Raw genomic sequence first — 24,735 nt, 5'->3', positions numbered from 1 at the left:
AACTGACTTAATAATCCTTAATAATCACTTGGTTCCCTGAGAATGATTCTGGGTCTGTTTACTGTGGACACTTTGAGTCCCCCCCCCTCACCTCCCCCGACACCTCTCCCACCCGCAACCCCGTCTCTCCCGTTAGATCAAGTTGCACCTTCAATTCTACAGTTTGCTGTGAGACTTGCATCCCGCCTTCTGCAACTGCTCCATTTCACTAGTCGGCCTGTCAGACCCCCTCCCTCCCTCCACCCGCCATCCCACGCCTCTTTACCGGCCCGCTCTCTCGCCCCCCTCTTTCCGCTCTGGGGAGCCAGACAAAAGCAGTCGCTGCGATTGGGAGCCGCGGCTCATCCCTACGTCGCTGTGTGGCTCTCCAGCACTCGGGGGGGGGGGGGGGGGGGGGGTCTCTGGGGGCACCGGGCGTGTTGTGATGTTCGCTTGGCAGCTGTCGCACACTGTAGATCCAACTCGGGTTTTCACTTTGTCCAGATTGAAGCGCAGCTACATGCAAACGTTACAAAACGCCTCCATTCAGCGATGACGGATCCTCAGTGCTTACTTTGTTTTTGTTTTTGTTTATCAATGCTCATCTCCCATACATGCCTTTTTTTTCAACCAGCTCTCTGACTCTCTCTCTGTCTTTCTCTCCTTGCTTGCAATGCATCTTGGGTAGAATTGTGGAGCAAGCACCGGGATAAGCAAAAAGCTATGGAAAAACCACAGAGTAAGAGAATTTTCACACACGAAAAAACAAAGGGAAACAGTTTGGGGTGTTGAGCTGTTGACCTTTTCCCGCCCAGTTCTCTCCTCCTCTTCAAACCCATCAGTGTCGTAGCACATGAATGAATAAAAAGGCTCCTGATAGAAATGTACGAGCTCGTAACAGATGAAATGTAGGCAGGGATTGAATTGAGGTTACTCCTGTTTTGTTTCCACGGTTCATGATTCTGGATTCGTTATAATGCAGAGTAGTAGCAGTATGTTGGCTAACATACTTTATTAAACCATCGTTTAATATAAAGCTCATGTTGTGATAGATCCAGACTTGAGACAGCGGCCCACTATTTACATTTTTTTTTATTATAATTCTTCCAGAAGACATAACTAAATGATCTTGTTTTACTTAATTATGTTATAATCTCAGCTTTGTTAAACCAAAGGATGCAGAACATACTAAAGAAACTAGCACACGTGTGAGTTGTTCAGTTGTTTAATACGTTGTTAAACATGTTCACTGATTTCTGTTTCGGGGCTCTGACGAACAATTAATCCAAATTCTATTGGAGGTGTGATATTTGTTAAAGTGTGAACCGCTTTACTTTAAATACTCACATTTTAAGCATTGTAATGTGTTTGGAGTTTAATAATATCAGGAAACGTATTGCAATTACATATCAGTAAGATGATGATGTTTTTGTTAAGGTTGAAATGTTTTTCTTTTTCTTGATCTCTCGTGCTTCAAGATTAGCAGAAATCGACCCCCTCAGCCCTTTTTTCTGCACTTTTAACTATTTCTTTCCCCAGTTTCAAGTTGCTCGCCATAAGTTCTTTTATTTAACGCCGTTGGTCAAATCTGTATGTATCAAATGACCCACCGAGGTGATGAATAACCACGTAGGACCTTAAAGCGCCTCCTCCTCCGTCCACCAGTCCACCTGCATGCCAGCTTCTTGTGTCTGATGGTTGTTTCTGTTATAACATTTGCATTATTGACTTGGGAATTAATGTTGCGCTCTTGCAGTTTTGTTTTGTAATTTTCCTCCCCAGTTGGGTGGCGCTCGCGCTCGTGACCGTTGAACCCTTCATCTGCCACTTTCCGTGATCACTACAGAAAGTAGTGACAACATTTGAATGAAACGTGTTCTTTAAAGTAGAGCTTTTATTCAGTGGATTTTAGCTTACAGCTCTGAATCTGTTGTCCCCCCCCCTCCTGAATAAGGCAGTTTATGCTTGGCCGTGGTTTTAAACCGGCGCTTAAGGCGGCCGTAGCCTCCTGGTCGTTGTGCTGCGGTGGCTTTGAGCGCGGCGAGACTCTCGGTGAGGCGAGCAGGTGCTCACGTGAAGGTGCTGACGGTCGCGGTCTGTCCTTCAGGGTCCGACGGAGCGAAGCACCAGCGCCCCCCGGTGGCCGACGGCGAGGAGAAGAAATCCCAGATCAGTGCCGACAGCGGCCTCGGCGTGACGTCTGGATCCCAGGTCTGCTCCGGAGGGTTCGGCCGGGGAAACGCCATTCGGTGTACCAATGTGTCCTCACCCCCCCCCCTCCCCCCTCTCCTCTTGGGTTTGCAGAAGAGCGACACCGAGTCGGTAACGAGCTCGGAGCCCCCGATCCTGACGAGAAGCACCAGCCAGGACTCGGAGGCCAGCACAGTGGTAGGACGCGGCCAACTCGCCGCCTCTACGCTTACCGCCCAATATCTGAGGGACGATATCTGTGGTCCGCTTCGTCCTCATGTGCACGTTGCGCAACCAAACATGAATCTTACTAAAACAAACACACACCATTAAATAACAACGTGACCATTAAAAACAAGCACTTCTATGTTAAAATACGTCATGTGACTTCATCCCCGCTGCCGTATATTTCTGAAAACGAGCCGCTGAAGCTGAAGCGTTGCTCCTCCGCCTTCCCTCGTCGTTCAGATCAGCAACAGCTCCGGCGAGACGCTGGGCGCCGACAGCGACCTGAGCAGCACAGCCGGGGACGGCCTCGGCGGCCGAGTCGGCGCCCACCTGACGCAGTCCAGAGGAACTCTCTCCGACAGCGAGATCGAAACCAACCCGGCCACCAGCGCCGTTTTCGTAAGTGAACGTCGGCCCTCCCAGAATTGACGCCCCGCGTCCCGCTCGGACCGATCCCCCGGGCCTGACGGGAGACCCTCGTCCTGTCTGCGCAGGGGAAGCCCCACACCCTGAAGCCGGCCGCCAAAGATGCCGCGCCGGCGAAGGGGGCGCCGGCGCGGCCCGCCGAGGACATCAGCATGAGGATCTACCTCTGCGAAGGGCTGCTGGGTACGTTGAGCCACGGCGACGCGCTCAGCGCCCAGCGGCCGGCCTTTTATTCTCACGGCTTTTCTTCCCTGTTTCTTAAAACTTGTGCGAGCTCTTTCATTAACACTTTTACTAAGAAACTAAAACCAGAAGCTTGATGAACTAGAAGTGATGTTACGTAAACTGACGCAGGAAAGAAATTTAGCCGAGTGCAAAAAAGTTAGTTTAAATAAAGGATTAACAAACCAGTAAGATGTGAAAAGTGTGTCACCGTCCGAGAGGTTTGGTTGGAGTCATTTGAACAGAATTTGACAAACGATCAGATCCTCAAAACCAGAATAAATTCCCCAAACACACCCGACGTCGTCACCACGCGTCTCAGCCGCAGGCTCCACAGGAAATGGTTGCTTTGTTGCCGCTGGCCTCCGGCTCGCTCGCTCTCCTCTCTCTGCTCTGGGTTTGTTTTTTTTGCCATTAACCCGCTCAGCTCTCGGCCCTAACCTCCTCCTGCTCTCGCTGCTCCTCTTCTCCCCCCCGCTGCTCCTCCTGGGAAATTCTTCCAGGCCGCGATAAGAGCTCCGTTTGGGATCAACTAGAAGATGCTGCCATGGAAACCTTTTCTCTAAGTAGGGCGAATCTTCTTGCCTTTGCCCTTTTTTCTTGTGTGTTTTGTGCATGTGTGTGCGAGTGTCCGTTGTTCATGCAGACTGGCTCGGTGGTTCAAATCATTTGTGGCTTTTCAGACATAGTTCTGATCTGAGACCAGCTAGTGAATATGTGAAGATCTCCTAATAAGTGAGCGTTATTTTTGTCATCCTGAAAGTCGTCATTCATTTCATTTGATTTCACGTCGAACAGTTTCCAACTTTTTAAAAACACATTCCCAAAAATCTCAGCCCAGATTGACTTGAGATATCTGCTGGATTACTAAACGCAGCAGTTAAATACATGAGACGCTGGATTAGACCTGTTGGTGTGTGTGTTTGAGACAGTGTGTGTGTGCGCTGTGCTCAGGCAAGGAGCGCTCCACTCTGTGGGACCAGCTGCAGTTCTGGGAGGACGCCTACCTGGACGCCGTGATGTTGGAGCGCGAGGGCATGGGCATGGACCAGGGGCCGCAGGAGATGATCGAAAGGTTCCACGCGCCTGCAGACACTCGCTGACTTTTTTTTTTTTTTTCTCCAGAAACCTGCAACCATCTCCGTTTTCCTTTTTTGCCCGTCGCAGGTACTTGTCTCTGGGCGAACACGACCGCAAGCGCCTCGAGGACGACGAGGACCGACTCCTGGCGACGCTGCTGCACAACATGATCGCGTTCATGCTGATGGTGAAAGTACGGAGACCCGCTTGACGGCAGCTTCGGCTTCGTTTGATCCATTCGCCCGCAGGTATCTCACGTTCGGCGCGTTTGTGTCTTTCTGGGTTTTTTTTATTTTTATTAGTTGAACAAAAACGACATCAAGAAGAAAGTGAGGCGCCTGATGGGGAAGTCCCACATCGGCCTCACGTACAGCCAAGAGATCAACGAGACACTGGACAAACTGGCCGACCTGGTGAGCGTCTGCCGCCTCCGTCGCCGCGCAACTCGCCTGCCGTTTGCCCCCCCCCCCCCCCCCCCCGCTTCTACCCAGCGGCACGTTTGTTTTACAGAACGGCCGCGAGCTGTCCATCAGGCCCAGCGGCAGCCGCCACATCAAGAAGCAGACGTTTGTCGTGCACGCCGGCACCGACACCACGGGGGACATCTTCTTCATGGAGGTACGAAGCGCGTCCGCGCCGACCGCTCGGCGCTCCTTTTTTAAAAAAAAGGGGCCGAGCGGTTTCAAGACGCAGCCTTTCCCGTCGCAGGTGTGCGACGACTGCATCGTCCTGCGCAGCAACATCGGCACCGTCTACGAGCGCTGGTGGTACGAGAAGCTCATCAACATGACCTACTGCCCCAAGACCAAGGTGCTGTGTCTGTGGAGACGCAACGGCCAGGAGACGCAGCTCAACAAGTTCTATACCAAAAAGGTCCGGAGAAGAGGGGAGGGGGAGGGGCTTCTGTCTGCAGCGGTTTGTTCCAGTGAAGTGACGGTTTCTCTCTGCGTTCTCAGTGTCGCGAGCTCTACTACTGCGTTAAAGACAGCATGGAGCGCGCCGCAGCCCGACAGCAGAGCATCAAGCCAGGTCGGTCATTTTCTTCTAATCGGGCATGAAAATCCCTCACCTTTCGGCGAAATTCGCCGTTTTGAAGCCAAAATAGGTGACCTACGTGAATCGTGTAGATTCAATGAGGTTGTTTTTTTTGGGGGGGGGGGGGGGGTATTCATATTCAGTGAATTGCGAACAGGGTGAGTGATGGTTTAAATATTTTCTGGTCTATCCAAGTTAAGTTACCCAGGAGACTTGGCTAACGTGAGCTACAGCTTGATGGGTTGAGTCATTTAACGCAGCAGGAGAGAACGTCGCGACGTTGGCCAGCTAGCTAACGCTCCGGTGGGAAACGATTAGCTAACGCGAGCGTTCTTGAGGAGGTAGATGTTGAGGTGAGGGGACCGACGAGGCAGAAGGTAAAGTGCTCCACCGTTCCATCAATAAGCAGACCTGCCAACCTGGTACGCATCTCTGGGACAAAACCAGTTGAAAACCCCCGCCCTAGAGGGGCAATATCCTTCTCACCTTTTTCACCCTTGACCTGTTTTCATGCCTGTCTAAGCTGGGGGGGGTGGTGGGGGGGGGGGGGACTTCAGTCTCTTTTAAACTCTGGGGGTCGTGTCCCTCAGGTCCCGAGCTGGGCGGAGAGTTTCCCGTCCAGGACATGAAGACCGGCGAAGGCGGACTGCTGCAGGTCACCCTGGAGGGAATCAACCTGAAATTCATGCACAGCCAGGTAAGACCCCCCCCGTCCCCCCCCGGCAGAGACACGCTGCTCATCTCACACACGGGCATGAGTTACGTACGAATAACTGAAGTCATCCCGTCCGTTTCATCTCCTCTCGTCTCGGGACGTCTTCCTCTATCGCGGTTAAAAGAGAATTCCTCGTCGACTAAACTCTTAGCGAGGACTAGCGGCGTGTTTTGATTGGCGTGTTTTACTCCGCCCTCTTCTCCCCTAGAGGAAGAATTCCTGTTTGTGCTTTTGCTTTTTTTTTTTTGTTTGTTTTTGTTTGTGTGCATTTGTATGCATGCGTTTCCCAAAAAAACAGTACTTTATTAACACATCCCTCCACGCGCGCTCATATTTGTTCCATCTGTGGCGCTCAAACCTCTCTGTCGATTACCTGTGTGGGAGGAGATAAAGTGTTTAATGTGTGTGCGCGCGTGTGTTGTGCGTCGGTGGTAAGACGGACGACTTTGAGCAAAGACTTTTCATTAATAATTGGCTATTTCAATAGCAACTTTCCCATTTTAAGTTTGGACCCTTGAACATCGTCTTGTGTTGTCGTAGTCTGGTTCGTTCTTCTCCTCAGGTTTGTTAGTGTGCAGCTGTGTGTGTGTGTGTGTGTGCGTCTGTGTGTCCAGTGTGCTTCAGTAGATTCGCGTGACCACGCAAGCATCCGGCAGCTAACGGACATTTCGTACGTTTCGAGCATCTTCGGAAGCAACGACACCAGGGAGAGATCTTCAAACCGATCCCTCAATAGAGGCGTTTTTAAAGGGTCAGTTCACCCAAATCAACAGAATAAAAACCTTGTAGAGGGCGATTATGTACTAAGTTTTCAACTTCTTTCATCATTTATTTCTTTCTTTTGGTTCGCTCGTGGAACATTTATGGCCGCGGCTGTTTTCCGTCAAGAAGCCCTAGAGCTCCGTCTGCACCACCCGCACGAAGCCCGACGTAGAAACGCGGTGCAGCATTCAGCTGCTGGAGACGAAGAGCTAAGAGGACGTCCTTCAAGACGAAGGGCCGCGTCGTCTGCTAGAGGACCCATGTTAGATGTTTTAGAGCTTAAATAAATGTTCCGTTACTCTCACACACACTTCTCGGTCAGACGCACTTTTCATTTCCATGATTTGGGTGAACTGCCATGTCGGCGCTGCGGCCCGTTGAGCTTCCTGGTTCTCTCGCGGAGACGCGTTAGTTTACCACGACTGCATTCAGCATCGCGAGCGGTGCCCCCCCCCCCCCCCCCCCCCCGGTTTGTCTGTGCTGCTGTGTGAGCTCGGGGTGTTGGTGCCGCCCTTGTTGCTGGAGGAGGAGGCATGGAGGGCTCTGGGGGACTGACATGTTTAAAGTCCAGCCACACACAGGTGAATCCAGCTCTCAATACCTGTAGTCAATCCTCTCTGTTTTATCTTTAACCCCACCCCCCCCACCCCCCCCTACTAGTTTTTCAGGGGTCGATTCCTCTTGTGACCTTCTTTATTTAAATTCTTATTATTTGGACTCTCACATTGGCTCCCGGCTGAGATCATGGATTTGAATCGGCGGGTAGCGTCGTCGAGTGTTTGTGCTCTTCTGTCCGATAATAATCCAAACCATTTCTCTCCCATGCTCTCTCCCCCTGCAAGGAGCGGAAGGTACACAACCTCTGCTGTGTTTGCTTATTAGCAGATCCATCCTATACGGCTCCTCTTTTCCTTTTCTTTATATCTCTCTTTTCTTTACTGTTGTAGCTCTGTGGCAAATCTAATTTTGTGTCCTTGTCTACATTTTGATATGGAACTTCCATGTATGCATCATATGGGCCATATTGCATCTCTGAGCATAGAAATAAATGTTCCTGCTGTTATATATGTGTGTTTATATACATATATATACCTGTACATGTGTCACTCCAGATCTCTGAGCAGACTAAATGCATTTCTCCTCATTGAACCGTCGCCCTCGTATGCGTTTGATCATGGAAACTTCTCATACTGTTCTTTTCCTTTCTGTCGTCAGCTGTTAAAAGCTTGCACTCCATGTGTGGTTGTTTTTCCTTTTTGACCTTTCACACTGAAATACAACGAGTGTAACATGTTTAATTTCTTTAACAATGAAGTGTTGTTGAGTTAATAATGTTGTGTCTGTTTGTTTTTTTGTTTGTTGTGTTTTTTTTTAGGTTTTCATAGAGCTGAGTCACATTAAAAAGTGCAATACAGTGAAGGGAGTCTTTGTCCTGGAGGAATTTGGTAATTACACCATCTATTGATTGTAGGCCCGTACTCGGCACGGCAGTAACTCGGCTTCTTGGCAAACGCATTTGACGAGGTCCAGCGAGGGTTCGGCTGGATCAGGAGCTCCGGCACTTCGTTCGGATGAATGAACGTCTGTGTGTTAAAGGAGTCGTGACTTAGCGACAACGAGGCCCCCGTAGAAGCTAAATGAAAAGGTTCCGTAACAAAACTTCTCCCCGGTAGATGCAGAAAAGTAACCGCATGCTCCCAGATGAGGCTTATTTGTAGATGCGCACACGAACCGTTATGAAGATCTGAAAATACAGCTGATGCCTCTGACGTTTGTTATCAACAAACACACTCGTACCGTCCCGCTGCTGTGATCAATCACTAGATCATCACGTTTATCGTAGGCCGCGGCTGAGAGGAGTCCCCCGAAAACTGCACCGTTTACTCCCGTTGGAGGCATGTTTGCTTTCATTTTTAAAAACATTCTTTTAAATATCTAATAAATGTGTGAAAAGGACAAACGGTGATGTTAATTTTTTTAATTATTTAAGTTCCCAACTTCCGCTCCAAGAATAAGTAATAATAAGGTCATAAAGCGAAAGAACACAACGCTTAGAAGCCGCTATCGACACGACTAAACGCCTTCGCTAAAAGAGCAACGTGAGCGCGTCAGCAGGGGACAACCTGCTGCGTCTCTCAGGCTGCGTCTCTCAGCCTGCGTCTCTCAGCCTGCGTCTCTCAGCCTGCGTCTCTCAGCCTGCGTCTCCCAGCCTGCGTCTCTGTCTCTGGAGGTCGGGCCGGGTTACTGTCGTGTCTCTGTGCTGCTTTTGTAATGTTGCCCTCATCTTTGCCACTATGAAAACCTTCATTCTCCAGCAGGTAAAGTGTGCTCACCTTTCTCCTTTCTTACCCACACGTGTCTCCTCCTCATCCTTTTCTCTTTCCGTTTTCACCATATAATCCGTCTCCCCCTCCGTCGTCATGTTCCGGGTTCACAGTTACTAATGAAAAGTCGATCTGTCCTCTCATAGCTGCTCTGTGGTGTCTTTAACTTGAACTTCTTTGTGGGGGGTGTTGTCATTTTTTTCCCCCTCTTTGTTCTTTTCACTTCTGAAACAATCTTTGCCGTCTCTTGTTTATAAGACATTTTCTGATTCATTTGATCCTTTTTGTGGGCCATGAACGTCTCCCCCAACAAGTCGTGATGCTCCCGCGCGAACACGATAGTTCGACCCCCCCCCCCCAACATGGGCTGTAATCGATAATTGGGATTTAATAGCAGTAGACCCTCCCCCCCTTTCCTCAGTCGATGCCCTCCTGACTGTTGTGGTGGACTTGTCTTGGCCCACATCCCATTTTTCACCTTGTTGATCCACCCCTGTAACCCCCCCCCCCCCCCCCCCCCACACACACAAGATAACCCCCCTCCTCTCTTTATCGCTCAAGAATGAACTCATTAAGGTTCCTGCTGCCTTTGAATTCTTTGTTTTGTCTCTCGCACCGGCATAGTTCCTGAAACTAAAGAAGTGGTGATCCACAAGTACAAGACCCCCATGGTGAGTCAACCCCCCCCCCCCCTCGGTGCAGAGCCTCGGTCACGCTGCAGAAATGGAACATTCCTCTTGGGAGCAAACACACACACACTTAAGTCTAATAAACCAATGCTGTAATGTAAGTGGAGCCATTTAACACTTTGTAATGTTTGAACATCAGCGCTGAGAGGGCAGCACCCCCCCCCCCCCCCCCCCTTGGCCCTGTGGTCCCCGACTCGGTGTTGTGACTCCACTTCATCTCACGGCACGACGTTAGCAGCCGGAGAAGCACCCGTTAGTAAAACTAGGGTGTCATATGGCAACCAGCTACACCCGCCGAGGGAGATATGATACTTCAGTTAGTGATTAACATGAAGGAGTCCCAGTGTGAAGTATGTCAAGAGAAATAAACTACTAGGTCGGGTTTAGATGGATGTAAACTACTAGGTCGGGTTTAGATAGATGTAAGCTACTAGGTCGGGTTTAGATGGATGTAAACTACTCGGTTGGGTTTAGATGGATGTAAACTACTAGGTCGGGTTTAGATGGATGTAAACTACTAGGTCGGGTTTAGATGGATGTAAGCTACTAGGTTGGGTTTAGATGAATGTGAACTACTAGGCCGGGTCTAGATGGATGTAAACTACTAGGTTGCGTTTAGATGGATGTAAACTACTTGGTCGCGTTTAGATGGATGTAAACTACTAGGTCGGTTTAGATGGATGTAAACTACTAGGTCGGGTTTAGATGGATGTAAGCTACTAGGTTGGGTTTAGATGAATGTGAACTACTAGGCCGGGTCTAGATGGATGTAAACTACTAGGTTGCGTTTAGATGGATGTAAACTACTTGGTCGCGTTTAGATGGATGTAAACTACTAGGTCGGTTTAGATGGATGTAAACTACTAGGTCGGTTTAGATGGATGTAAGCTACTAGGTCGGTTTAGATGGATGTAAGCTACTAGGTCGCGTTTAGATGGATGTAAGCTACTAGGTCGCGTTTGGATATAAACTACTAGGGCGGGTCTAGATGAATGTGAACTACTAGGTCGGGTTTAGATGAATGTGAACTACTAGGCCGGGTCTAGATGGATGTAAACTACTAGGCCGGGTCTAGATGGATGTAAACTACTAGGTTGCGTTTAGATGGACGTAAACTACTAGGTCGCGTTTAGATGGATGTAAACTACTAGGTCGGTTTAGATGGATGTAAGCTACTAGGTCGGTTTAGATGGATGTAAGCTACTAGGTCGGTTTAGATGGATGTAAGCTACTAGGTCGCGTTTAGATGGATGTAAGCTACTAGGTCGCGTTTAGATGGATGTGAACTACTAGGTCGCGTTTAGATGGATGTGAACTACTAGGTCGCGTTTAGATGTAAACTACTAGGTCGCGTTTAGATGTAAACTACTAGGTCGCGTTTAGATGGACGTAAACTACTTGGTCGCGTTTAGATGGACGTAAACTACTAGGTCGCGTTTAGATGGATGTAAACTAATAGGTCGCGTTTAGATGGATGTAAACTAATAGGTCGCGTTTAGATGGATGTAAACTACTAGGCCGGGTCTAGATGGATGTAAACTAATAGGTCGCGTTTAGATGGATGTAAACTACTAGGCCGGGTCTAGATGGATGTAAACTACTAGGTCGGGTCTAGATGGATGTAAACTACTAGGTCGGGAGGTGAGCGTGTGATTGGATGAACCAGCATGAACGTTGTCACTTTAAAGGACTTTAAAGTCCCTTAGAGAAGTCCCGTCTGCAGATCAGCTCAAACATCTTTACCATCGATGAGATCCTTCAGAGCACTTCTGATGTGACCGATGCCGGCGCCGCATCTCGCACACACCTAAGAGAAACCTGCACACAGATGTGACATCACGTCCGGGTCCCTCCCCCCCCCCCCCCCCTCCTAATCCTCTGTCTTCTCCCCCTGCAGGCACATCAGATCTGTTACTCCGTCCTCTGCCTTTTCTCCTACGTGGCGGCTGTGAAGGGGAAGGAGGCGGAAGGAAAACCCAAGATCCTGTCCCCGAGACCCCTCCCTAGCTAGTCTACCCCCCCCTCCACCGCCCGTCCTCGTGCCTCTCTAAAGACCAGAGACTTCTGACAATCCCCAACTCAACTCGAAGCACACAACCCCCCCCACCCCCACACCTACATACGAGCCTGCCCCCCCCCCCCCCCCCCCCCTCTTTTTAGACCCCTGTCGTGTAGACGTGTTTAGTCTGTGATGTCGTGTAAATACGCTAAATGTTTGCCTGCTCCTGCAGCCCCCCCCCCTCCCTGCCGAGGCCCGACCGACTGTTCTCACCCCGAGTGCACGCAGGTCCCGTGCACAGCCTCGACTTTCACCCCAGAGCTGCCCCCCCCCCCCCCACACCAGAACCCCCCCCTTTGTGAGTTTTTCTGTGGTATGTGGTAACCGTACAGTTGAAACTGGTGAAAACCATCCAGGGAGCCTCTTGTAGTGTCAGGTCGTCCCACGCTGAAAAAATAAACAACTGCGCGTGTTCACTGAAGCGCAGGTGCGCATGTGACCGCTTCCTTAAAGTGTTTGACCCCCCCTGACCCCTCCCACGATGTGAGTGTCCCCAGATGTGTCCTCTCGCTCCCCATCGATGGCCGTTCTAGTTCTACTGTAAAACTCCTCGTCTGTGGTCCGCTGTTATCAATTGCATGTTACTATGACGATGAAAATAAATATTATATATATTTCTATATATAGTATTTATTTAATATATATACATATATTGACTGTACATTTCTCTGAAAAAATGATGTTACAAACTGTTGATTTGCTAGATGTGCAATACTTAATAAGTAGTGAGCCATTGCCAGAGCCACGTTTGAGCCACCTGGCGTCCGCAGGGGGGAGAACGCTTCTTGTTTTCTAAAGTAAATACGACGACATCCGTCTCACGCTTTTAAAGTCACGTCGCATGGATGAGAAACCCGCTGCTGGCCACGCCCCCAATCAGTGATGTCACCAGTTGCGCAATTAACATTCTCATTGACAGTCAGCCCAGTTTTAAAAGTAGCTACGAACTGTCAGTTTAAATATTTAAAGCGTTATGCGGATGAGCGTTGGGTTAACCAGCGCTTTTCCTTTTTCCTGTCTGCCGACATCGAATCCGCTTTGTTTTTACAAAGTTTCTGGATTTGCGTTTTTAGGGCGGCCATTGTTTGTCCCCCAACCTCCAGGTCAAAGGTCACATTTCCTAAAGGCCTTTGTTAGGAATAGTGACCCGTCTCAGGCTGTGCCTCTTTGGAGCCTTCGCCTGGAAGTTGGAAATAAAACGTTGTCACGATGCCATAAAAATTATTTCAAATTAAAAGAGAAGCGAAGTGAAAAATCTAAATGCTGCTTGTAAAATGTGACCATAAATTTAATGAAATTTGGTTTTGTCTGATCAACAGAGCAAAGATCCTGAGTATTTAAAATGATCAGATAACAGAATCTGGTGTAACCGTTACAGGGCCGGATAATCGTAAACTCCATTAAAAAGCCCCAAGTAAAAAAAAAACCTGTTTTGACATCGCAGACGTCTAAAAGTCCTCAGAAACTCTCCAGCAGCAGGTTTCCATCCCGGGATCGAACACACCGAGTCTCCGTGGTTCTGCTCCGTGAAAGTAAACAACAGTTGAACCTGATCCGTTAACTTTCACTGTTTGTTTGTGTGTGTGTGTGTGTGTGTGTGTGTGTGTGTCCAGATCAGCAATATATGGGTACAGCTCACCGGAAGATATTTTTATTGTTTCCTTTTGTTTTTTTTTTTATTCTGACGCTTGTATTTTTTGTGATTTTAACTGTGCAAAGGAAAAGAATTGGTGAAATATTCAGAAGATGCTGTTCCACTAATGAATATATTACACACAAATAATATATAAATAAGACCAAACTGGCATCTCAAGAATTAGTTCTGAGCGGGACACACTTCAAAGTGTTTTGTTTTTTTTTAAACTGGAGTACTATGAGTACTACTACTCATCTGTCGTTGTACTAGCCGGCTGCAGAAGCGTGAACTGAGGGTGTAAGTATTCCAGCGTTGGGAAGAAAAAAAGTATTTATAGAATATGTACAGCTTTGGCAATATAATAAAGTGATCGCAAATGAAGCTCCGCGTAGTCCGTCTTTATCTGGAGAGAAAAATGAGCTGAAACAACGTCTGAGTTCATATTTCATATCTGCACATTAAGATGCTGTCACATATCTTTTAATGGCATTTAAAAATGTTACGTATTGAACATCACTTAAAACAAACTTTTTCTTGACGTACTAATGGGTGTGAAGTTATGTGATTTTTATTTTCTGACTTATGAGAAATAACCTTTTATATCATGTTGCTGTAAGATTTGTTTCTTACTGATATTAATTGGGACATTTTGGGGTTCGTGTCCATGTGTCCAAACGTCTCCATCCGGCGGTTCCTGGTGTGTGTGAATGTCACAATGTCGAGTCCTGCGTAGTGAATCAGTGGGTGTCAATGGGGGGGGGACGGGGTCACGTTCTGCCTCTCTGGTTGATTAGAAAGTGCACGTCTTTGTCATTTTTTTTTAGTAACTGCAGATGCTCTTCTCTTCTCGTGGAGTCGAGGACACGGCGTCCTTTCCTCCATCGCTGCTTCCACACGCAGTGAGAACCAGTTAATTCAACTGGACAAAATATTCAACCAGAGAATTGGGAGTGATGAATTTATTCAAAAATATATATATATAAATTGCACAATATCTTTATATCAATGAGGCATTCTCAGGAAAATATAAAAGGCCTCAAAGTTTATAAAATTCATTTGTCACCACGACCGAAACCAAAAGCACGTACGGCGTTTCTCATCTTTTGCATTGAAACGTTGCTGAAAACAAAATCATCGTGTAATTCATCAAACGACCCGATCCATGATATCAGAGTCAGAATTAGCGTTGGACCCGTAGTCGCATGAGCTCAGGCGTTCCCCCGGACCGAGCTGCGCAGTATCCGCAGGCGGGACATCACCTCGTCCCAGTCCAGGTAGGCGCCCTCCAGGTGGCGCGCCCTGTCGGCCCGGCTCCTGTAGTCCCTCCGGCCGTGCAGCAGGCGCCAGTTATCGAAGGTCAGCATGTCGCCTGCGACACGACCACATGAACACAGCGGTCACAAAGGGACGAGCCGGAGGTCAAAGGTTCGCGTGTTCAAACGGCTCCTCGTTAGTTACAGTTGCCGAGCTGTGATTGGAGCGACGGCCATTTATTGGAACAAGAGGCAGCTGTGATGTGCGGCAGACGTCCGTGTGCGTCTTTGCATTTTAGACTGGAGGAACGTGAGCAGCCGCTAACAAAACGTGAAGACCCTCCGTCTCCGGTGGGGGGGGGGGCGGCGGCGCACACTGACCTGGGGTCATTTTGAAGGTCACCACGTTCTCCCGGCGGTTCATGACGTCCACGTAGGCCCGGATGGACCGGTAGAAGGGCTGCACCTGCTGCACGGGGAGGTCCAGCACCGAGTCTCTGGTGGCGTTGTTGTAGTTGATCCTCACAACTCGGCCCTCTGCATCGACTCTGGAAAGGAGGTGGGGGGGGGGGGTTAACGCCATGAGTTTGAGAGATTAAATATTAGTGGATTTTTTTTTTGTCCGATTTGTCGTTTCAATTAAAAATGATTGAATGGGAAATTCACTGGAAGAGCTGCAACTGAGGATCCTTTTTGAATTATTGATTCATCAGACTCTTTCAGTTAAATATTAAAAGTGTGTGTGTGTGTGTGTGTGTTTACATTGGACCAAACATGGTGGTTAAACCATATAAACCTTTACGCAGACATAACTGTGACCAGCAGATGGCAGCGTCCCATTCCTAAGTCCACCGGTCGATTTCCTTTAATGCATTCAGATTCCTGGGAGGTCTCAGCTGGAACACACAGATAATGGGAGGGGGGGTCTGTGGGGGGGTCTGTGTGCGTTAGGACTGCTCACTCGATGATGCTCTTCTTGGACTGCAGCATGAAGTCGCAGTAGTCCGTCCCCGTGTCGGTGAAGTCCACGTGGACCGAGCACAGCGTCCTGAAGGCCTCGGGGTCTTCTCTCCGCAGCAGCTCGGCCATGTGGAAGCCGTCCACCATCTCGCTCTCCCCCCCCTCCTCGGCCGCGCTGATGCAGTGCAGGAACTGCACCTGCAACCGTCCCAACGCGCGCGCGCACACACACACAAACAAACGCACACTCGGACGGTCAGCACATTAACGCAGTGACCCGGTAGATGCGGGACACGGACTCATTGTCCAAGTGGACCCGTTTGACTCACTCCAGGTGCGAAGTGCATAGCCGGGTAGTCGGTGTGCAGGCCGAGCTTCCCTGACGTGTAGGCCACGTTGTTCGCCATGGGCTTGTCCTGGACCTGCCACGTGTGCCTGGAGAGCGACAGCATTCATTAAGCCCTCAGTTCACTATTTAGCTTAAACTAACCAACAGTCAACAAAGAGGGGGGGGGGGTACTTCTTCTTAAGCGCTGGCTAAGGAGGTCCTGTTTGTGCTCCTCATGGACGCCCACACTGTTGGCGTTCACTTCCTGCAGAGTGAGCTCGTCCAGCTGGCAGCGAGGCGGCTTTACGCTCCAAACCTCGGTTCTAATTCCTCTGGTGTAAAAGGCTGGAATGCTCTTAGGTTCCCCCCCCCCCCCAATCCACCCCCCCATTTCCCCCCCAATCCACCCCCCAACCCACCCCCCTCAAGTCATCGGTGCTGAAGTCCGGCCGGATGAAAGAGCCAACAGACTCTAATCGTCACCAAGGAAACCAAATGAATGAAAGCTGCAGGTACTTGACCGGTCTGGACTCTTAAAGTGAGAACATCTTTCTCCGCAGATGAAACGAGAGAAATGTCTCCCACCCGTAGAAGGTGAGCCGGAGGTAGCCGACCCGCTCGGCCAGTCTGGCCACGGCGCCGCGCTCCGTGCCGGCCCCCGTCAGGTGGACCACGCCCATGCGCCGCAGGGCCAGTAGCCAATCCAGCGCCGCCCGGTCGTCGCGGAGGACTTCCTGGAAGTCGGCGGTGGGGACGCGCAGCTCCGAGTCCCAGTAGTGGCGCTCTGGGAGGAGAGAGAGAGAGAGAGAGAGAGGGGACGCTTCATCAGAACACAAGGGCGGAGGAGCGCCGCCGTGACGCCTCGTCATAGTAGAACCTGGCGTTTCTTCCAGGACACATTGAAATGGTTAACAGAGGTTTTATTTTTTTTATTTTACAACTCAACCGTTGCTCTCCTGCTTCCTCAGAGACGCAGAAGATCACCAAGGAATCATCTCATGAAAACATCAGACAGACAGAAGAGGAAAGAACATCTCGGCCAGCTGGCTCCAGCGCTTTTTTCCAGGCGGCGTCTGCAATGACTTCCACAGGAAGCAGCAGCTAAGTAGCCACCCAGGACCACCACCCTCCCCCCACTCCCTCCCCCGACTCCCCCCCACTCTGCTTGTTAAGGCTTGTCAAAGGGGGGGGGGGGGTCGGGGTCAGAAACAGGCAAAGGTCGAGTCAGAATGTTACAATTGCTCTTGTGAAACTGGGTCTGGATGTTTTGTTTCTTCTGGGGGGGAGGGTGCAGGGGGGAGTGTGCAGGGAGGGGGGGGGGCAGAGGATGAGAGAATCTTTGTTCTGATCTCATGCGTTGGTGGGTGAATCAGGGGGTTGATTCTGTCGGGGAGACCAAAGAACAAATGAGTCTTGTGGACGCACATCTGGTTCAACGCAGCAGCGAGCTCATGCTGCACCAACGTACAGACGATTTCACTTAGATGTCCTCAGATACCAATGCGTTAATGTACTATTAGTGTATTAGTAGTATCCAGTGATGTAGGAGTACACACGCTGCTCTTGGGAGTGAGTAGCAGACAAAGCGCTTCACTTGCAAATAGATTTTGTGTGTGTCGACTCATTCCACAAGCGCACCTTCACCTGTGAAACACACCTGTGACGACAGCAGCCAAACTCCAAGGAGACACAGTGAGCAGTGTGGTCTCACACACACACACACACACACAGTCTAATCCAACAACCCGTTTCTCCATCAGCAGCTTTGGTTCCACTGAGCCTTGCAGCAGTCAGACGTGGTCCGTTTTGCCAACTTACACTCGATGCTTTCAGCATTATTCAAAGAGCCAATCGGTGCGAGCGTCCAGCTTTCCATGCAGCCTCACGGGAAAGGTGTCGACATTTTAAACGCGAACACAAAGTAGTTGATCCGTGGGGGAGTTACAGCAGCTCGTGTCTGTGTGCGGTGAGGAAGCTCGACCCGAACCCAGTCGGGTTCCTCACATTCCTTCCACACTTTCACTGTGGAAGACGGCTGAGCCGGATGATGGAGATGATGATGGAGGAGGAGGAGGCCCCAACCTTCATTGTGGATCTAACTATAAGAAGGAGGAGGAACCAGAAAGAAGAGTGAAAGTGGGGCAGATGCCCGGCTGTGGTAGCCCCCCCCCCCACCCCGTTAGCACAACGGGGTCTCAGAAAGTGACTCTAACAAACTCTACAAGTCCATTCGACCTGTTTCACATCACTTTTAAATACCAATCACAATAAATTAGTCACGACGAGCGCAAAGCGGGAGGCCCGAGACGACGGCACGCTTCAAATATGAGAAGCATCACCGACGGATCCATCGGTCAAAGTGAGAATCGCTGCAGAAAAGGTCATGAGCGACGCGACGCGGCTGTCGGGTAAAAACTGTCATTGCTCAGGAAATATGACAAACTGTGCGGTTAATTGTTACACGCTGACGCGTCCGAGTGGTGCTCTTATTCAATACAGCACGATATTAGAACCATTTCTTTGATTATTGTCCATTTCCAGTCGAATGAAGCATACGGCAGCGTTTAACAGGACGTGTGTGACGGGTGAGGGGGGGGGGGTCGCTCCAAGTTATTACAGTTCATCCACAGAAACCCATCCAGTAGTGACTGGACGTTTCCCACCGCTGGTTCTCCTCGGCGTCACCAGGCGCTCGGCCTTCCTGGACTCGTTCCTTGCAGACAACGGCGAGCTTGTGTTGGGTAAGAACAGGCCGACCCGTTGTTGACCCGCACTCTTAAATCACTTTTCCATATGGCGGAGGCAGACAGGGGGGGGGGGGGGCGGGTAATGAGACCTGCGTGCATCCAGATGTTCACCTTTCAGGAGCTGCGTTGCTTTACGCCGCTCCACATGCAAACACCTGTTCCAGCACAACAAACTGGAGACGTTGGTCCCAGAAGACAACACGCTTGATGAGGAACTGACTGAAGGAAAAGGTTATTTAAAATGCAGATCGTCCGTCTGAGTGATGGAGACACGTTCCGTCCTGCAGGCCGTGTGTTACAGATGTAGTTCATGAAGTAAGTGTTGTGGAATGGAATCATTTCCGTGTCTCCCTCCGATGACAGCTGCCGCTGAGCTACATACGGCCGTTTGAGTTCCTCAACTCCATAGAAACGGGGAAAGCAGAAAAAAAAAAACATTAGTCCGGAGATAAAAGTGGGAGGTTCGGTCCAGGCGGGATAATATCCCCACAGCTCCAATTTTCATCTTCACTCTCACTGCTTTAACAGGCTCGCCGGGCCTGTAAAGTCGAGGCCCACCGCTGACCACGTTAGTCAGCAAACGCCGCTCAGCATCCATCCCGTAGAAGTGGACCTTTTTCTGGTGCGAGGAATTTTAGGCAGGAGGAAATAATCATCCCAGACATAGAGAGCGTGTGTGTGTGTGTGTGTGGGGAATCATCAGCAGACGACGTTCCGAGCTGAGAAAGAACTAAATGCACTTCACATAATGACTGTCTGTCATTTCTAACGAGGCGGATCTGTTTACACTTCAACATGTCAATGTCAATTTTATTTATACAGCACTTTTAAAGGCCAGTGGCCGGCCAACGTGCTTTACAGGATAAAATCCATCAGCTTTCTTAACTCAGCCAAAGGCCAATGTGAACAAGTGGGTCTTAAGGCGAGTTTGAAAAGCGGAAAGGCTCGTCGCAGACCGCACAGCGTTCCACAGCGTGGGAGCCGCTGCTGCGAAGGCTCCGTCTCCCTTTCGTTTTGAGGAACGACCGAGGAACGCTCAGAACCAGCTGGTCAGCTGACCTCAGGGCTCTGCAGGGTTGATGCACATTAATAAGGCTGGATAAATAATGTGGGACCAGTCCATGCAGAGACTTAAAAACAAATAAAAGACTTAAAATCAATTCTGAATAGTCCAAACGCGATATAAAAGCATGCATGTATGTATGTATGTACATGAATGTATTAGTCCTGCAAAGCACACACACACACATTACTGTAATCAGTGTGGAACGGAGCAGGAGCCACTCAGCCCTGTGGGTCCTTCAGGACCTTGTGTGTGTGTGTGTGTGTGTGTGTGTGTGTGTGTGTGTGTGTGTGTGTGTGTGTGTGTGTGTGTACACGATCCCGACTGCAGTCCATCCCCCGCTCGGCTCAAACGCTGCTACCTTGTTCCACGGCTGAACTCTCTGCCGGGCTGCTTGGCAGACTGTGCGAAGGCGGCGGGTCAGTGTAAATGTCCTGGAAAATGAGTTCTCTTTCCAGTCTTTAGAAGCAGAAGAAGAAAAAAAACGTCCTCCTCAACAACCCTGTTGTGTACTGAGAAAGAATATGCGTGGAAAGAAAGTGTGAATTGGAGGCGAGCGGCTAGCAGAGTCTCTCACAGACAGAGAGAGAGCTGCTTCTTAATTACATAACACACGTAAACAAGCTTTTTTTCCCCCCACAAACAATCTATTTCAGCTTTTGCCATGAGCCAAGTGTTTAAATATTTCATTTCCAAATATATTTCTCTTTTAATTGCCCCATCCTGACAATTAAGCACAAAACACTCTTCATTTAGAGAATTTTGAAGCCTCCGGTTTGGCACTTGAAAAGAAAAAGTCCAACCAAAACTGACGCAAGCAGAACCAAAATGTGACCGTTAACTTTTATTAACGGAAAACAACTTGACCGCTGACCAGTGTTTGTCCACTTCACACGCTGGAAAATCCCCAGATGACGTTGTAGCGGCAACCTGCCAATCACAAGGTGGCCCCGCCCTAAAGCATACCCTTCTTTATGGTCTGTTTGACTCTAAATAGATCTTTATTTACTAAATGAGCATAATGTTGTGTTGAAGAAGACTTGAAACTAGACGTTGATACCATAAACTCATGTTTATAATGATTACTGAGGGAATAAATCAAGTAGACTTCTCAGACTCCTTTGAGACCAGAGGAGTCGCTCCAGAGAACGCAGCTTTGAAGGATTGACAAAGGTGAGTATCGAGAGTGAAACACAACGTTCTTACCCAGCAAGGTGCGGCTGCATGGAAAGCGTGACAAGTTTCAATGGGCCTGTTTGTTTGCGTTCACGTACAATCAGGTAACATGAGCTGCTTCCCGAGGCCACAAATTACGGTTCTAACGTGCCGCTTTAAAAATGCACTAAAGCACAATAGTGTCTGTTTATCCTGTTCATTCTCAGACAGCTGCATTGTGATTTATGGCCTCCTATCGAATATATCTGATCAACAACCTGGTAATCAATTAGCAAGTATTGGTGGCGGTCTTCTATTCATCCCATTAGATTCTCAAACGGCTCATTGAACTCACCGTTGAGGAAAAGCTCTTCTCTCGATGCTCGTCTGGCCGCAGCGGAGAAGCAGCGTCTCTTCAGCCAGTCAGCGTCGAACGCGCTGGTGTGCCGGTCGGGCCACAAAACGGACACCTGTCAAGAGACGTAAAGAGACGCATTGGTCCCGACTGACCCTTCGCTGAGCCCCGCACCCCCCCCCCCCCCTCGCCGCTACGCCGTCACGCTGTCAAGAGCGCCCACGGAGCCCACGCGGCCACTAACTGCACTGGATGAAGTATTAGCCACGTTCTTCAGCTGAAAACCCCACAGAATATGAAAGAAATCCAAAACAAATGGATAAAAAATACACTTAAAAGAATGTTTTCTTTTCAAGTGAACAGATTGGATTCTTACGTGTTGTGTTTGTTTTCTTGGCCATTGCAGCTATGAGCCTGTCTATACAGCCGGCATGCCAACACTACTGTGGTACATGAAACACATGTTTACTATAATACGTGATAATGGAGTGGGTTCTGCTACAGGGAACGTAATTGCGTTCATTTCTTGTCGACAGAAGCTGATGACACACAGTAGCTGTCAGCGCTCTGTGTTTACGGCCTCGTCTCATCTCAGAGACCTCTGAGCGATGCAGATCGGGTTGATTCGGAGCATTTCAAGGTCAGAGTGAACGTGGGCTCCTGCCAAAATCAGATGGCCTCAGTGTATCGCCAGGCGGTTGCCCTCAAAGTGTAAGTGCGGCTTTCAAGAGTAATGGTGCGTTACATTTTTGATAAAAAATAAACTGTTTGGCCTGTGAAACATCAGAAAGTAATTCTCTACGGCTCCAAGTGATGTTATGAAATGTCTACGATTACAATTATGTAATAACTGACATGAATTCCTCCATTTAAGATGATGGGAAAATCAAAATACTCAAACAACTTGCACATGATTAAAATAATTGCTGTTAAGGATTTGACAAAATGCTGATTGTTTCTATGGTGACGACACAGTCGTGTCAGAGTGGGACTGTGAAGAGTCACAGCTTTTGAAAAAAGTCTGCAGGTACGTACGTCACGTAACCTTACTGCTCGTCTTACTATTTAACCGTACACATCGAATCGTCAAATGATCGATTTCAATGGCAACGTCGGTTCTACTGTTAATCCAATTCTATTTGCAAACCTCATCCTGCGTAAAAATTTTCCGGGATCTTGAACCTCCAAGCTCAATATTTGGAGAGCTGTTTGTTTTCGCAGTGGGTGGAAAAGTGTCTCTTCTCTTCCCCAGAATTTTAAATAGGATCGTAACACAAATACACAAGCCGCCACGTCGCCCACCATTGCAGCTCGCCTTGAATGGACCCCTTTACTTTAGGCAAATGTTCACATCCTTCAGGCTCTTTTTCTCAGAAATGTAACCTCTTATGCTGAGACAGACAAGCGTGTCAACGGCGGCTCCCTGACCTTGTTGTCATTGGTGACCTCCACCGCGTCGAGTCCTGTGTGGACGTCAAGATCCAACATCGACAGTTTCCGAGCCTGAGCGGAGTCCAGGGTGCACAGCGGACACTGGCAGTTGTCCCTCAGCCAGGTGAACGGGTACAGACTGTGGCCTCCACCCTCCCACTCCACCTCCACCATCCGCTCCTCGTCTAGAGCCCGGACGGTCCTCACGGAGTGTTGAGCCAGAGGCACGCAGGCCGACCCCAGTGTCTGCTGTCCGCGAAGTTGCATTGAAGTCGGGCCAGAGCGCCCTGGTCTACGACAAGCCCTCAGAGCCCGGCAGGCCGCTGCGGAGGTGCTCCGCTGCAGGGCGGGCCGGGCCAGACGCCAGAATGTACTCATCCACATTTCAGCCGACGACGTCTCCGGATCGCAAAGGGACACCAACTGTGCGGTTAATGAGAAAAGCCGTAACATTAGAAATAGGTGTACAAAATACATAGATGTATATAAATCACATTGGCAGCATTAGTAGTGACGTATTAAAGCTAATTGAACACGTCACTGTACTTATAATATGTACTGTACTTATAACATATAATAAACCTGGGCAACTGACTACATAATTTCCTGATTAATCTGCTAATAACTATGTTTTTTTAAAATAATAATAATAATTATTATTATTATAATTAATAAGAAAACTGAAATCCCTGCCCAAGCCTCAAATGTCTTGTTTTACCAAAAGTTCAAACAATAATATTGAAACAAGCAGCATTTGAGGTGAAGTCAGTCATTGATGACGTCACGGGTTAGCGTACATTAAAAAACAAAGAAAAAACTAAAACGTAAATAGGTGAAAGGCAACGTTAAGTCCCCCCGGAGAGTAACGTTAGTTACCTTACTGATAAATACACGTTTGCTGTTCACTCTGCTGACGTTTCGTCGCAAACTGCACCGTAAAACAATTAAAAAGGGGGTAAAAGAAGAGTTTCCAATGGGAAGCTAACCGGTTAGCTATGCTAACGTCAGTTGTACTGTGCGTTAAATGCAGCTAACGTTACATCCCACTCTCAGGTCCGACGCTAACAGCGCGGCTTTCCGTCCTCCGCCGCGGGGTTTAGCGGTCAGCGCACTAAAGCAACACCGGAACAACTGTCACAACACGCGCGTGTTACCTGTTGTGTATCTATGTGTGTTATATTTTGCCGAGGGTTCCTCTTCCCCACGAGCCTCCGTCAACAACACAGACGCCGCTGTGAGAGAGTGAGGGGGGGGGGTAGGTCTGGGGAAGTAGGTGAAAGGTTGACCCGGCGGGATGACGTAACCTTCGCTGCACTTCTCGGTCCTACGCCAAACACGCACGTGTTTAATAACCCGCGGCGACAGACAAGCGCTACTGTCCCGGCACCAGCCGGAAGCGCGGCTTATCGCCGGAGCCGCTCGCGACGGGGCTTTCGCCGTTGCCGTTGCCGGGGTAACGGACGGTGACGTTGGCATGGTGATTCAATGTTCAGCAGGTAGTTTGCCCTTCCAGCGTGTCAACATCTGCTAAATGAGCAACTGAGCACATAATAACCCCGATGCAGAAAAAGATAATATATTTTTTAAAAGAGTCTGGGGACCTTAAATATGCTTTTTACAGCAAAGGGAACATTTTACACCGCATTCGATGGATGAATGAGATAACTTGCGTAATTACAATAACGCTGATATGACACAAATGTCATTTAATTAAAGTTATTCCGACAATTAAAAAAATATTTTTCGATATTCTGAAGACCTATGAATTGTTTTTAATTGGCATTGACATTCACTGGCAGCTTTTGTTAATAAGCGCAATGTCTTTGAGTTTTGGACTGATTGTCAAGTTGCATAAAATAAGGAATTCTAGGACACCACGTGGTCCCTTGGAAAGTGTATTTGTATATATCTACACATAAATGAATAATAAAAATAGTACAAGTGATATTTTTTGGTGTCCGTCATACCTCTTGCTGTTTTTTTCTCCACGGGTACCTGGAAAGATGAACACTGGGTCCAGCGGGCGGGCGTGCAGAACCTTCCTTCTGTCCAAGTGACACTTGCCAACATCTAGGTGGAGTTTTTATGGCTTAAATTT

The 24,735-nt window shown here is 48.9% G+C and overlaps 2 protein-coding genes across 45 annotated transcripts in view; one reads left to right on the top strand and one right to left on the bottom strand.

The window, feature by feature from the left end:
* The window catches only part of madd (MAP-kinase activating death domain), a 37,960-nt gene extending 24,234 nt beyond the window's left edge, over positions 1-13,726 (top strand). For 11 of the 43 annotated variants that reach the window (XM_078085806.1, XM_078085799.1, XM_078085798.1 and 8 more), the window contains 16 exons: positions 668-718; positions 2,087-2,190; positions 2,284-2,367; positions 2,638-2,796; positions 2,892-3,006; positions 3,549-3,611; positions 4,000-4,120; positions 4,213-4,318; positions 4,428-4,538; positions 4,636-4,743; positions 4,834-4,998; positions 5,082-5,154; positions 5,751-5,857; positions 8,013-8,082; positions 9,586-9,632; positions 11,548-13,726. In XM_078085806.1, the coding sequence (XP_077941932.1) occupies positions 668-718; positions 2,087-2,190; positions 2,284-2,367; positions 2,638-2,796; positions 2,892-3,006; positions 3,549-3,611; positions 4,000-4,120; positions 4,213-4,318; positions 4,428-4,538; positions 4,636-4,743; positions 4,834-4,998; positions 5,082-5,154; positions 5,751-5,857; positions 8,013-8,082; positions 9,586-9,632; positions 11,548-11,661 (1,598 nt within the window). In that variant the 3' untranslated portion in view covers positions 11,662-13,726. The remainder of the gene's footprint in view (positions 1-667; positions 719-2,086; positions 2,191-2,283; positions 2,368-2,637; positions 2,797-2,891; positions 3,007-3,548; positions 3,612-3,999; positions 4,121-4,212; positions 4,319-4,427; positions 4,539-4,635; positions 4,744-4,833; positions 4,999-5,081; positions 5,155-5,750; positions 5,858-8,012; positions 8,083-9,585; positions 9,633-11,547) is intronic. The other 32 variants (XM_078085820.1, XM_078085817.1, XM_078085803.1 and 29 more) reach the window with 16 other exon arrangements.
* Positions 13,727-14,289: 563 nt separating this feature from the next.
* bbox1 (butyrobetaine (gamma), 2-oxoglutarate dioxygenase (gamma-butyrobetaine hydroxylase) 1) lies at positions 14,290-24,695 on the bottom strand. Of its 2 annotated transcripts, none has more exons than XM_040205122.2 (8): positions 24,605-24,695; positions 22,635-23,060; positions 21,207-21,321; positions 16,472-16,670; positions 15,888-15,993; positions 15,560-15,756; positions 14,980-15,146; positions 14,290-14,714 (listed from the first exon to the last, which is right to left on the bottom strand). In XM_040205122.2, the coding sequence occupies exons 2-8, from the start codon at positions 23,019-23,021 to the stop codon at positions 14,554-14,556; spliced, it is 1,332 nt and encodes a 443-aa protein (XP_040061056.2). In that variant the 5' UTR covers positions 23,022-23,060; positions 24,605-24,695; the 3' UTR covers positions 14,290-14,553. The 2 variants fall into 2 exon arrangements, with proteins under 2 accessions (XP_040061056.2, XP_040061038.2); XM_040205104.2 differs by lacking the exon at positions 24,605-24,695 and adding an exon at positions 23,792-24,102.
* Between the last annotated feature and the right edge of the window lie 40 nt (positions 24,696-24,735).

The sequence above is a fragment of the Gasterosteus aculeatus genome, chromosome 12, assembly GCF_964276395.1.
Source record: "Gasterosteus aculeatus chromosome 12, fGasAcu3.hap1.1, whole genome shotgun sequence".
NCBI lineage: Eukaryota > Metazoa > Chordata > Actinopteri > Perciformes > Gasterosteidae > Gasterosteus > Gasterosteus aculeatus.
Note: the sequence above shows the minus strand (reverse complement) of the source record. Positions and strands in the feature narration are given on the sequence as shown.

Excerpts from the sequence above, each read along its gene's own strand:
- bbox1 (XM_040205122.2), bottom strand. The coding sequence starts at position 23,021 with ATGTGGATGAGTACATTCTGGCGTCTGGCCCGGCCCGCCCTGCAGCGG. Across the intron at positions 16,671-21,206 it reads AGAAGAGCTTTTCCTCAACG|AGCGCCACTACTGGGACTCG; the intron begins GTGAGTTCAATG and ends CTCTCCTCCCAG. Across the intron at positions 15,994-16,471 it reads CTCCGGCTCACCTTCTACGG|GCACACGTGGCAGGTCCAGG; the intron begins GTGGGAGACATT and ends GTCGCTCTCCAG.